The following is a 12,784-nucleotide window of genomic DNA, read 5'->3' on the forward strand; positions in this document are numbered from 1 at the left end:
TGCAGGCTGACTGGGAGATGTATGGCACCCAGTACCTCAACCATCAGCTAAAACTTCCCCCTCAGGTAAATCCGTGGTGCAAGCACTGCATGATGCAGAAGCATCCACGGATTTCCCGCCCTGTGTGGCAGACATTATAGGGAATGTAGTCTTAGAGCTTAACAGTACAATATAGCCAGACAAACACAACACCTGCAAATAACCCCCTAATTCATGTGACAGTAAATACAGGACACAAACAGAGGATTAAAGCGGTATGAGTTGAATGAAATACACAGTAGAAAACACTAAACAGTATATACTGTGTAGCACACTATCTATCTCTCTCTCTATCTATATATATATATATATATATATATATATATATATATTATAAGTGTGTGTATATATGTGTGTGTGTATATATATATATATATATATATATATATATATTTTTTTTATATATATATATATATATATATATATATATATATATATATACACACACACACACACACACACACACACACACATAACAATGCACAGTAGATACTGGGTGTATTTCTCAGAATACTTGTACTAAATATTAAGGTAGAAGTACACTTGTTCTTAACGAACACTGTCTAAAATGACATGTAGAATACTTAAGTGACTGTAAATTAACAGAGCTGATGAGACAGGCATATTTACAGAGGAGACATTGCCCTGCAGTCCCGAAGATCAGCCGCAGCTACTTGTGTAAAGATGGCGCCAAAATCTCTGTCAGGAAACTGAGGGAGAGTGAAATGCAGCTCCAGGGCGGGAGCACCAGCAGTAGATGGTGGCCGGAGCTGGGGGAGCGGCTACAGGTCAACGCCTTGTCCTCTATGCTGGTCCTCGCCACCGGGTACTGTGGAGCCTATGTAAAACGGATTTTTTTAAATCCGACCTGTGCTCCCTGCTCTGGTGGATATAGTGGGATCCCTGTGTAGTACAATATCCACGCCAGCAGCGCGGTCCGTCTCCTGGGACCGCGATTTACCGGTGGGTCCCACCTGGGGGACCCTCTAACCTCCTCTTTGATGTGCAGCCACGCAATCCTGGAGAGCGGCAGCGGTGGTGTGCTTGTGAACCGGTGCGCCTCCGCTGCAAGTACCCGGGAACCTGGCCGCGGGAGTATGCAGTGCTGCTGGGGAGGTGATGGAGCCGCAGCACAGCATGTTAGACTGACATAGGAAGTGCTGCGGCCCTTGAAGTCTTCTAAAAAAGCTCTTTTCAGGGCTGCCTAGCGCAGCCCTCCCTGTTAAGTGACCTGCTATGCAGCCACCAACTTACAAACTGAGCTCCAGTGTCCAGAGGCGGGGTTATAGAGGAGACTATGCAATGCATACTGGGAACAGTCAAAGCTGTAGCCTGTTGGTGCCTCTGGATCACGATCCAACTCTACACCCCGATGTATTCCCTGTGGAACATAGTGTACCCCGCTGCAGATAGAACTGCTGGGGAGCCACATTAAAGAAGAGATTGTGCCTGGTCCCAGCTCCTCAGTCTCAATAATCTCCCCGGCTTTCCTAACTCCACCAGTATTGCACCATTGTACACAATGAGAAAGCTGCACAATGTAATAGTATTTTCTTAAGTCAGGGATACCAAGACCACCCCTTTAGAGGGATGCTGAAGCCATTGAAGTCTAATACGTGGGCTGCCGGCCTGATTTCATTAGTTGCAATCTATTACAAAGCACATATAATGTTTCCTGCAGATGTGCGTTAGATGGATTGCATGCAGTCCTCTTCATATTCAGCTACCCCCGACCACTACCATCATGGTGCATTTGCCAGCATCAGTGGGTATATTAGCAGTCTGTCAGGAGTATTGTAACCCCCCTGGTGCCTCCTGAAGGGAACAGGTTATCCAGCTTCTGCATGCTCCGGTACCTTTACATCCACTGTTTGCTGGTTATGTCTGATCACGGTAACAGCCGCCTCTTGGTGCTGAACTCTGTGTCATGAACAGTGATATCATCATCTGGACGGCATGACTAGAAATCACTCCAGCTCATTCCTTCATAACACACATTGAATACACAAGTCCTTTAAACCCTTGTTCACCACTTTATAAATGACTCCCCTGCCAGTCTCCAGCAGCCCTCCTAGGAAACCAGCGGGCACGGAAGAGGGAGTTGTAAGGGAAATTCAACACTGATCACTTGGGACCAAATTTAAACAGCAAAGTGTGTTAAATTACGTAGCCATAGGCGTAGGCATAGGCATAGTAAGGCACATTTTCTGTATAACAGCTGAAACTTTCACTCTTGCAGTAATTACAGTATACCATATAGGGCTAGACTCAGTGGTGGATGTTATTTGCACTGCGGCTGCCATCGGCCATCTGAGTGGGTGTAGTATGTTATGCTGGCGTTTGGGATCCCGGCGCCCAGCATACCGGTGCCAGGATCCTGACCGCCGGCATGCAGGCAGCGGGGTGAGCGCAAAAGAGCCCCTTGCGGGCTCAATGGCTCGCATATTTATTCTCCCTCCAGGGGTGTCGTGAACACCCCAAAAGGGAGAATAGTTGTCAGTATGGTGAGCGCCGGGATTCCGGCAGCTGGCATAGCAACTGCCTCCCATCTGAGTAAGCCAGAACTACTCTGCGGGACCAGGAAATCTACATGGGAAGATGCAGACCCTGTCCATGACACGCCCCCATATTGTAAGACGACCCCCCGTTGCCGCCCCCATCCTACTCCCAAACACTGTAGCATGTCAGTCATGCTGCTGCTTTGGGGTCACAGCACAATACAATAATTAAAAAAATCTTTGAATTATTACACCTTTCAGTTAAACCTCTAATAGTAAAGTCCTTTTCGTGCTACCAGAAAGCACTGACATTTCCTTTCTAAGGTGGCATTTTTAATTTTTATTTATCCATTTGTCCATACTGCTTACTCATATGAGAACATCCATAATGTTGTGTAAGGCAGGCACCCGTGTTGTGTCTTAATGTACCTGCTGATAATCGTATGGTAATGTGCTTATTTCATCTTCCTTTCTGCTTATTTGTCAGCAATGCAGCAGAAATAATATTGGAAGGCAGAAATGTCTTGCTTCCAAATGTGTGTGATCGGCAAAAAGCCCGGATCAAAATAATGTTGCGTAATGGCTTTTTGTGACCGTAAAATGTACTTATACCTACAGATGCTTAATGGGGCTTACCAATTCCTATAACTCTACTGGTACCTTGCTGCAATAAATGTATCTGATTTCAGCTGGAAACCCACTAATGATTTAACAGCTCCTGCTTCCCTAGGAGGCAATTTTCAGATTTAGCAAAACGGATTTGATACCAGTGTTAACTTGTCTAGGTTTAGTTATCACCTTACTGCCAGCTTTACACTGATCCATGTGCCTTCATTATATAGGCAGCAACGCTTCATCTCCTCAGGCTTAACGATGCAGTATATATTTTCTTAAATGAGTCTTCAGACTTACTGACCGTGCTTCTTTTACAGATGTAATTACTACCCCAATGCTGTATTCCATCTTGTATTTCTGTAAGCCCAAATTAATATTTCTGCAATTGAGCAATGAACACACATGGGCTAAAAAAAAAACCCTTAAAGCCGGTCCCTGCCTTTGACAGGTATCTGTGACAGCGCTTGGAATTTGGATCTTTTGCAGGTAATGAAGTGGGATTGGTTGTGGCCACTTAAGGTGCCCATACACTAGACGACCTGTAAACGATACATTCTCGTTAACGATTTCCCTTGAACTCCCGCCGCAGTCCTGGACAAATGATATAGTACACGTAAGATATAGCTTAAGATCTGGGAGTGGCTACAACCAGGAGCATTCTGTTGACGATAGCTTCAGATCTTCCCTGCAGCAGGGAAGATAAGAAGCTCCAGCCAATGACCAGCCGAGCATCGTGATCGTTATCATTCACAGACACGGAACGACCTGCACTATTATCAACGATTTGTAGTTCCGATCCGACGGAAATGGCCAAATCGCTCATAATACCGTCTAGTGTATGGGTACCTTTACAGTCCCTATTACTAGTGCAGTGAAAAGCTCTCTTGGCAGAAGGGGCATGGGTGCTGTATTTCCTATGAATGCCAAATTCATTACAAAATCTGAGATTTCTAGAACAAAATGTATTTAAAATGAAGTTCGCATGAAGGACAGAATTTGGGGGGGCTTTTGACACTTTCCTGAAGGGTATTTCTCTTAATGTTCTGATGCCTGTATACAGCACATTCTTAAAAGTGTGCGTGAGCGAAGTCTGACATATAGGAGCTGATTGGCTGGTACTTTCTCAATCCACTTTATCACTCTCCAAGGCTTATGCTGGCCATACACCAAGACAACCAGCTTCCAAATCCAGGCTCGATTTCCCTTCAATTTCCCTGGCAGCTCTGGACACACGATTTGGGGCTCTGGACGCACGATGGGTCTTTAAATGATTGATGGTGTGCCTCACCCAAAAAAAATAAAAAAAACAAGTTCTAAAAAAAAAAATATCCAGGGAAATGCCACTCAAAATCATACAATGCATCGTATGTACATCAAACGATGGCCCTCATTCCGAGTTGTTCGCTCGGTATTTTTCATCGCATCGCAGTGAAAATCCGCTTAGTACGCATGCGCAATGTTCGCACTGCGACTGCGCCAAGTAACTTTACTATGAAGAAAGTATTTTTACTCACGGCTTTTTCTTCGCTCCGGCGATCGTAATGTGATTGACAGGAAATGGGTGTTACTGGGCGGATACACGGCGTTTCAGGGGCGTGTGGATGAAAACGCTACCGTTTCCGGAAAAAACGCAGGAGTGGCCGGGGAAACGGTGGGAGTGCCTGGGCGAACGCTGGGTGTGTTTGTGACGTCAACCAGGAACGACAAGCACTGAAATGATCGCACAGGCAGAGTAAGTCTGGAGCTACTCTGAAACTGCTAACTCGTTTGTAATCGCAATATTGCGCGTACGTCGGTCGCAATTTTAAGAAGCTAAGATTCACTCCCAGTAGGCGGCGGCTTAGCGTGTGTAACTCTGCTACATTCGCCTTGCGAGCGAACAACTCGGAATGAGGGCCGATGTGCGTACAATTACGACAAATAATATGGGCTGCACGTATGATCATTTGATGCGACCCGCGGGTCCGCGCATCGTAACCGTGCATAAAACTTGCACAATGTACACACAATGGAGCAGATTTATTAACCTGGAGAAGGAATAAATGTAAGGTGATAAAGCACCAGCCAATCATTACGGATTTGAAAAAGGACAGTTAGGAGCTGATTGGCTGGTGCATTATCACCTTCCACTTTTTACTGCTTTATCACTTCTCCAGGCTTAATACATCTGGCCCAATGTGTCAATCGACGCATCGATATCGTGTGTTCGTACACGATCTCGAACTGATGCATGACCAGCATTAGTACATCTTCCCCTAATTGCCATGTTGCGAGCTGTGTTTGAAAAATGACAGGAGCAGATTGGTTGGCAGTTTCTCTCCATGGCTTAGTACATCTGCCCTATAGAGGCTGCATACAACATCTGTATGTTAGCAGGACTAGTCCACTCTGTGGGTGGCCTGGAAAGCATGTAACAGGCATAAAAAATGCATCATGTGTGTTATGATGTACACAAGAGGAACTGCTGGTATTACTGCAATAGTTACCCATGTAATTAACACCTTGGGTCCCATTTTTCCTCCATTCATGCAGTAGGTGGATTCGGTAATTTACACAAGTCCTAGGGTCATGAAGGCACTTTGACCAGTATAAAACACAAGCACCCTAGAGTCAAATGTAAGGGGAAGAAACCCACAATGAAATGTACACAAATCTCATGTATGTAATAGTATTTTTTTCTACAGTTGAGTGTAAGGCTATACGTCATTGAATAAATGTAATAAAAGCTGTACTATATGTACAGATGACAGTATATAGTTTAATGCCTATTTTTTTTTTTTTTTTTTTTTTTTCAGTTTAGATTTTGAAGAATGTGCTCATAAATTAATAAAGATGGACTTTCCAGACAACCAAACGGTATGTGGTCTACATTTGTATCCATTACTGTCCTCAATAATTAAAAACAAATTTAATTTTTTTATATTGGTCCTTAAAATCTATTGAAAAGCAGCCATTTGTTACCATTCTATAGTATGGAACATGTATCATCGTGAATGAGCTGGAAGAATTTAAATGATCTGCATATGTGAAGCCTTTGGAATGTTTCTTTGTAAATATAAGGGACTTTCTGACATTGGAATATCTTTTTTTTTTATAATTAACGTCTTATCGAAAAGTTGACCATATTTGAAGGGAATAATTGTAATATTGGCAAATTATTATACTGTATGCATTTTATGTTTGGTCACCTTGACAAAGGGGCGTCCGCGCCCGAAACGTTGGATTACAAGCTGATGTGATGAATTAAAGCACCAAGTATGTTTCATTAATCCAAGCCTTTCCAGTCTGAGTGCCGCTGATGGGTCATTGCTTGTGTGTGTGTGTGTGTGTGTGTGTGTGTGTTTATTTATATATATATATAGATATAGAGAGAGAGAGATCCAAAACGGTAGCACTCACATCTTCATGATAAACAAATGCTGGGGTGTCCACTCAAATACCAAGGTATTTGAAATTGTAGATACAATTCAGACGGGGCACTCTCCAGACTTTTCAGCAAACACAACTGTTCATTTATTTGTAATATACTTTACATGGTCAGCATAATGACAAGATAGTCCTCAAGCGCTTTCGGCCCAACATGGGCCTTCCTCAGGAGGCACTGCACATCAATAACAGCTCCAAGCAGAATAGAACAAAAATCCAGACATCCAGCAGTAACGCTGGTCATGTCTGAATGGCTCTAAATACCCTTACCAATTGAAATTGGCGCCAAAAATGTTATGACATCATCACTCTGAGACAGATAACTTACTCTGTTACTTAACAAACTAGTCATCAGTCATTCAGTAAACTATTACAACAGTCACAAGCTTAAAGCATATGTACCTATATCCTATTAGATCGAGTGTGAGATACTGGATCTGAAACAGCCCATCTGAACCAGCCGCCGCGTCCCGGCGCGAGGCACTTCCAGTCCGTGGAACGCATAAGTCACACGGCCGGAAGTGACCAAGCGCTACATGGAACGCAAACAGGAAGAGAGGCGCTGATTTTCTCCAACACAGAGCACTTTTTAGAAAAACCATTCAGTTAAACATATCTTCACAAAGTATCATTAAAACACACTAACGATCCCCTCTACATAGTAGAATAATAATAAAAGAGAATGTCAACAAGGAGATGGTACCGTGCACATAAGCTACAAAACACGGGGCAATGGAGCCAGACAGTGCAATAAAAACGGTATCCGTTCACATGGTTGACCATGTTATGGTCGACAGTCATTAGGTCGACCACTATTTGTCGACATTGACATGGTCGACACGCGAAAATGGTCGACACATGAAAGGTCGACATGAGTTTTTTAACTTTTTTTTCTTTAGGGGAACTTTTCCATACTTTACGATCCAAGTGGACTACGATTGGAACGGTAATCTGTGCCGAGCGAAGCGGTAGCGGAGCGAAGGCACCATGCCCGAAGTATGGCGAGGGGACGCGGTGCACTAATTGGGGTTCCCAGTCACTTTACGCAAAAAACGACACCAAAAAAAGTTTAAAAAAAACTCATGTCGACCTTTTCATGCGTCGATCTTTCATGTGTCGACCATTTTCATGTGTCGACCATGTGTCCATGTCGACCATGTCAATGTCGACCAATAGTGGTCGACCTAATGACTGTCGACCATAACATGGTCGACCATTCATACCGGAACCAATAAAAACATTCCCCAAAATCCAACCAATAATATTAACTAATTAAATCCTCAGTGTGCACAGGTTGGGAGATGATACACTGCAACATATAAACCTCTTGTTTCTAGAGCAACGTAGCAAACTTTAATTAAGCCGGTTCATCGTCCCTCCCTTGCACCATAAGGATAACAACAATTAATCTAAAATTCAAACCACACATTTATCAAATTATAAACAAAAAGACAGAAGAAAAAAAGAAAACGAACATATCAGGTGCATCGGGCAAGGTCTAAATCCTATGGATCAGAAAGTAATATATCAACGTAGAAAAAAATTTAAAGGGTTTGACTCATTCAAGCCATTTGGTGCCACTGAACCCAGTCTGTGTATCCATCTTGCTTCTAGTTTTTTTAGAAGAAGTGAACGGTCCCCTCCTCTATTGGGGACAGGGACCCAATCAATTATCCTGCATTTCAGCGATGCCACTTGATGTCCTGCGTTGAAGAAATGCTGGGCCACCGGTTTATCTGTACGGCCTATCTGATGAGCTTGATGGATTGAACTACGGTGGTTTGCCATCCGTTCCCTAAATGAGCAGGTGGTCATCCCCACATATGGGAGACCACATGGGCATAAGAGCATGTAAATGACATGGTCCATCCGACAATGCAATCGGTATCGAATTGTAATTGGTTGTCCACTTAGAGCAGGCTTTTTCAACCAGTGTGCCGTGGCACACTAGTGTGCCGCGACCAGTTGCAAGGTGTGCCGCGGAGCCAGAGCAGCTTCCTGCACCTTCAGAGTGACTGTTGGCCCGGGCTCTTAGAGGATCAGTCGTGCTCTGGCCGTGACCTATGCCTTGAAGACACGGCGGTGTGATATCATAGGTCACGGCCATCGTGTCTCACCACCTAGCCAGCCCACCCACCTGCATACACATCTTCAAATTCCCGCATGCATAAACTGCTTTCCTTGCCCACCCACATCCACACCTGCCCAACCGCCCGCTGCTCAGTATTCGCAGCACTCCACTATGAACAACGCCAGCCACTGAGGTACAGGGAGGAGGACAGCTGACCGGTAGGGGTTAATATTTGTTATTTTATTTTTCCCGTGGGGAACAATAGGATTTATGTGGGGAGAATAAGGATTTTTGGATTTATGGGGGAAACAATGTGAATAATTCATGTGGGGAGCAACATGATTTATGTGGGGAGCAATGTAATTGTTTTTTCTGTGTAGGCCAATGTATGTGTGTTGTTTTTTTTTTTACTGTGACGGCCAATGAGTGTTTTTTGTTTTTTTTCTGTGTGGGAACTGATGGTGTGCCTTGGCAATTTTAAAATATTGTTTGGTGTGCCGCGGGTAAAAAAAGGTTGAAAATCACTGACTTAGAGGATGTGGAAATCTCTCACCGACCAACATAGAGCGACATGTCACACAACCTAGGCCTTTGACACAGCCTTTTCTTGGCATGCTTAACCAGTTGTTTTCAGCACAGGCCGTTTGTCTAGCCGGATGCATCAGCAATTGCTTCAAATTGCGCCCACGTCTGTAGGCCAACATAGGTGGATGTTCAAATGTATTTTTGAATTTCGGATCTGAGTTCAATATTGGCCAGTGTCTCCTTAGTGACGCTCTCTCTATATATATATATATATATATATATATATATATAATGTTCTTTGGCTTACATTTTTTTAGTGTGTCTTCCCAGATGCTTCTTAGTAAGACTATACCGAAGTTATTACACTGTCACTTCTTAGGCAACGGAATGCCTGCTACTTTCCATGTCCCGATTCATTAGTAGGACATGTAATAATGTGATAACTGCCCTGTCATATTTACTGCCTTCATGTTTTCATCACTCTTCTACCTACTTCAGTGTTGGCATCAATTATACGTTAATAAAGGTTATTACACCGGAAAATCTGAGCAAGACATCCTAATGCCACAATTATTACTTACACTCCAAAAATAGTGTTGCTGATATGTGAATGCTTTTCGTAATTTATTTTTGGCGGTGTTGTGAAGCGGGCTTTTTAGACTGAGAGCGTGCCAGTTTTACACAGGAACAGTACTTTTAACTGATTTATTGTAGATTTGTACGCGTTTTTATCCTCACAGGGTCTTTCAGGGCCATTTGGCTTTTTCTTGTAGTTTTTTTTATTTTTATGTTTTTCTTTTTTTTTATAGGCATTAGCTGATGTTCCTAAATAGCACCTTTTTAACTGTCTATTACACTTCAGGTTTGACCCATTTCCCTGTAGTATCTACTTGTGCCGGGTACAACATGTACTCTGTGTCCAGCAATGTGAATGAAATTGGCAGTTAGAAGGTTCTAGTGATCCGTTATAGCGGTTACGTTTAAAATTGATTTTTGCTGCATTCACCACAATAGACCATATAGTATAATCGGCATTACAAAGTGTTTGTCAGTGAGGACTATATTGTGGAGGGAGTGGTTGGTCACATGGTGGAGATAAGTGATTGTTTCTGTCTTTTAATAATAGAATGCCAAAATTATATTTAAGAGATTACCGGGGGGGGGGAGAGAGAATCATAGCAGGAACTACCATATTTACTGATATAGTTTATAAATTTGCATTCCCCAAAAATCTCTAGATACAAAACCTGTTTTTCTGCAACTTTAGAACCTGGCTTCAAGTGACTTAGGGGTACATTCACTAAGCAGTGATAAGAACGGAGAAGTGAGCCAGTGGAGAAATTTTCCCATCAACCAATCCGCAGCTCTGTATCATTTTATAGTATGCAAATTATAGATTTTACTTCAGTGCTGATTGGTTGCCCTGGGCAACTTCTCCACTGGCTCACTTCTCCGCTCTTATCACTGCTTAGTAAATGTAACCCTTAGTTGTCTGCAAGTGGTGGAGGCAGCCATATTTTGCAAGAAGTTGGGCACACCACAGAGGCACTAAGTACCTCATATTTATCATTTCCTTCTCGCACCACAAAGAATGACAAAATACATACATTTGAATATCATGTATGATCTCTTTGGGTAAGACATTCTGTTCATACAACAGTCTCCATCCTACTTCCCTCTAAACAAATACCTGGTAGGAAACAAAGGGGGGTATCCGATTAGCCGCGATAACGCGAACCACAATCGCGGCTAATGTTAACGCACCTATATTCCGAAAAATCAGCTTATCGCAGCCTACACGCTCCCGTTTATTGGACCTATCCTATTCCAAAATGGTAATAACTGGTTTCGCGCAATAATTCTAGCTGGCAAAAGCTGAAATAAGTATAGGAGAAAGTGGGGAAATCTGCCTGTACCCCAAAAAAGCCAAACTAATAAATCACGTCAAATGGCTGTTATATGCATTTTTTTTTTTTAAATGTGAAAAAAGATTATAGAAAGCAAATTTTTTTCATCAAAATAAGTACATTACATTTGGGGTACATAAAAATGTGTAAGTATATAGGTCATTTTAGGGTACTTTTAAAAAATACAGATGTGTCCTCTTACATCTTTGCTCCGTGCACTACAAGTCACATTACACAACGCGTGAGTGCCATGTGACTCTGTAGCGCAGAGCGTCTTTTTTTTGGGGGGGGGGGGGGGGGCGTTTTGTTCCATGAAAATGTCTTAGACACACAGTAATGTAATAGGATGCGCAAGCAGCTTCTGCTGATTACAATGATATACAGCATGCCTATATTCTCTGTGTGATTGCGATTGTATTTGCATACAAAATGCTATGCTACAGTGTTTTCATTGAAAACACTGTAACGTGGCATTTCAGATGCAGATAGTCGGAATTAAACACAGAATATAGGCATGCTGCATATAATTTTAATCAGCAGAAGCTATGCCTCTTAGACACATTTTCACGGGAAAAGCTAAGACTCTTGGCGCTACCACACCATGGCATGGCGCGACTTCAAGGGCTGTTTAGCGGGGTGGTAGTCATGTGACCGCCGGTCGGCTGACCGACAGTCACATGACCTCCTCCGTGAGCCCGACGGCTCACTATCCCGATGGTCGGCATGCCGACCAACAGGGACTATTTCCACTCGTGGGTGTCCACGACACCCATAGAGTGGGAATAGAACCCGTGGCGACCGCAGGTCGCCACCGAGCCCGCAGCGTGGCGAGCCCTCAAGGGACTTGCTGCACTCGCCCCTCCCCGCCGGGATCCCGGCGTCGGTATGCTGCCGGGATCCCGGCGTCGGTAAGGTGACCGGCGGTCAGGAGACCGGCGGTCACCCGTACTACACCCGTTTAGCGTGACTGCAGCAAGGATGTAAAAATACTTGTCCCTCTCATAAAGCATCCCTATATACCTGTCCAATACCTTGCACCCCAATTGCCAACACTTCGCATTTTTTGACCCTAAAAATAACATGTCATCAGCCAATTAAAAATAAATAAAAACATCTAAGTGCCTAATTAGTTATTCAGGGGGTTGTCCCAGGTGTTCAGAACCAAAATCCTGACATTTTTACCTATTAAATAGGGATTTTGCACTACTTACCCCTGCTCAGAAATGGTAAGGCGAAATCCACGATAAACCCTTTGAAGATTTATCGGCGATAACGTATCGACACTAATAGGATACGGAATTATCACATTTGCGATAATTTATCGCAAAGCAGCAATATTGCCGCTAATTGTATACCCCCCCCCCCCCCCAGAAAAAAAAAAAACCTGTAAAGTGGCTTTAAAAAAATATTCACTGCTTTGACTTTTTTCATTTTGTATTTTCGTACATCATGAACTCTATCAGATTGGATGTCATTTTGTTAAGTAATTGAACTACAGATAAAAAGGGGAAAAAGCAAAGATAACAAAAGAGAGCACTGTATCAAACAGTGGGGAGAGAGAGAGAAAAAGTACCAACCAATCGGCTCCCAACTGTAATTTTTTAAAATACAGCCTAAAAAAATGTCCGTCAGAAGCTGATTGGCTTTTACTTAATCTTCCTCCACTTTATTGGGGTCATTCCGAGTTGATCGCTCGCTAGCTA

General features: G+C 43.2%; 1 protein-coding gene across 1 annotated transcript in view; it reads left to right on the forward strand.

The window, feature by feature from the left end:
* CWC22 (CWC22 spliceosome associated protein homolog) overlaps positions 1–12,784 on the forward strand; it is a 225,285-nt gene that overhangs the window by 125,826 nt on the left and 86,675 nt on the right. The window contains exon 13 of the mRNA XM_063933337.1: positions 5,948–6,008. Coding sequence (XP_063789407.1) covers positions 5,948–6,008 — 61 coding nt within the window. The remainder of the gene's footprint in view (positions 1–5,947; positions 6,009–12,784) is intronic.

Source organism: Pseudophryne corroboree, chromosome 7 (assembly GCF_028390025.1).
Source record: "Pseudophryne corroboree isolate aPseCor3 chromosome 7, aPseCor3.hap2, whole genome shotgun sequence".
Lineage (NCBI taxonomy): Eukaryota > Metazoa > Chordata > Amphibia > Anura > Myobatrachidae > Pseudophryne > Pseudophryne corroboree.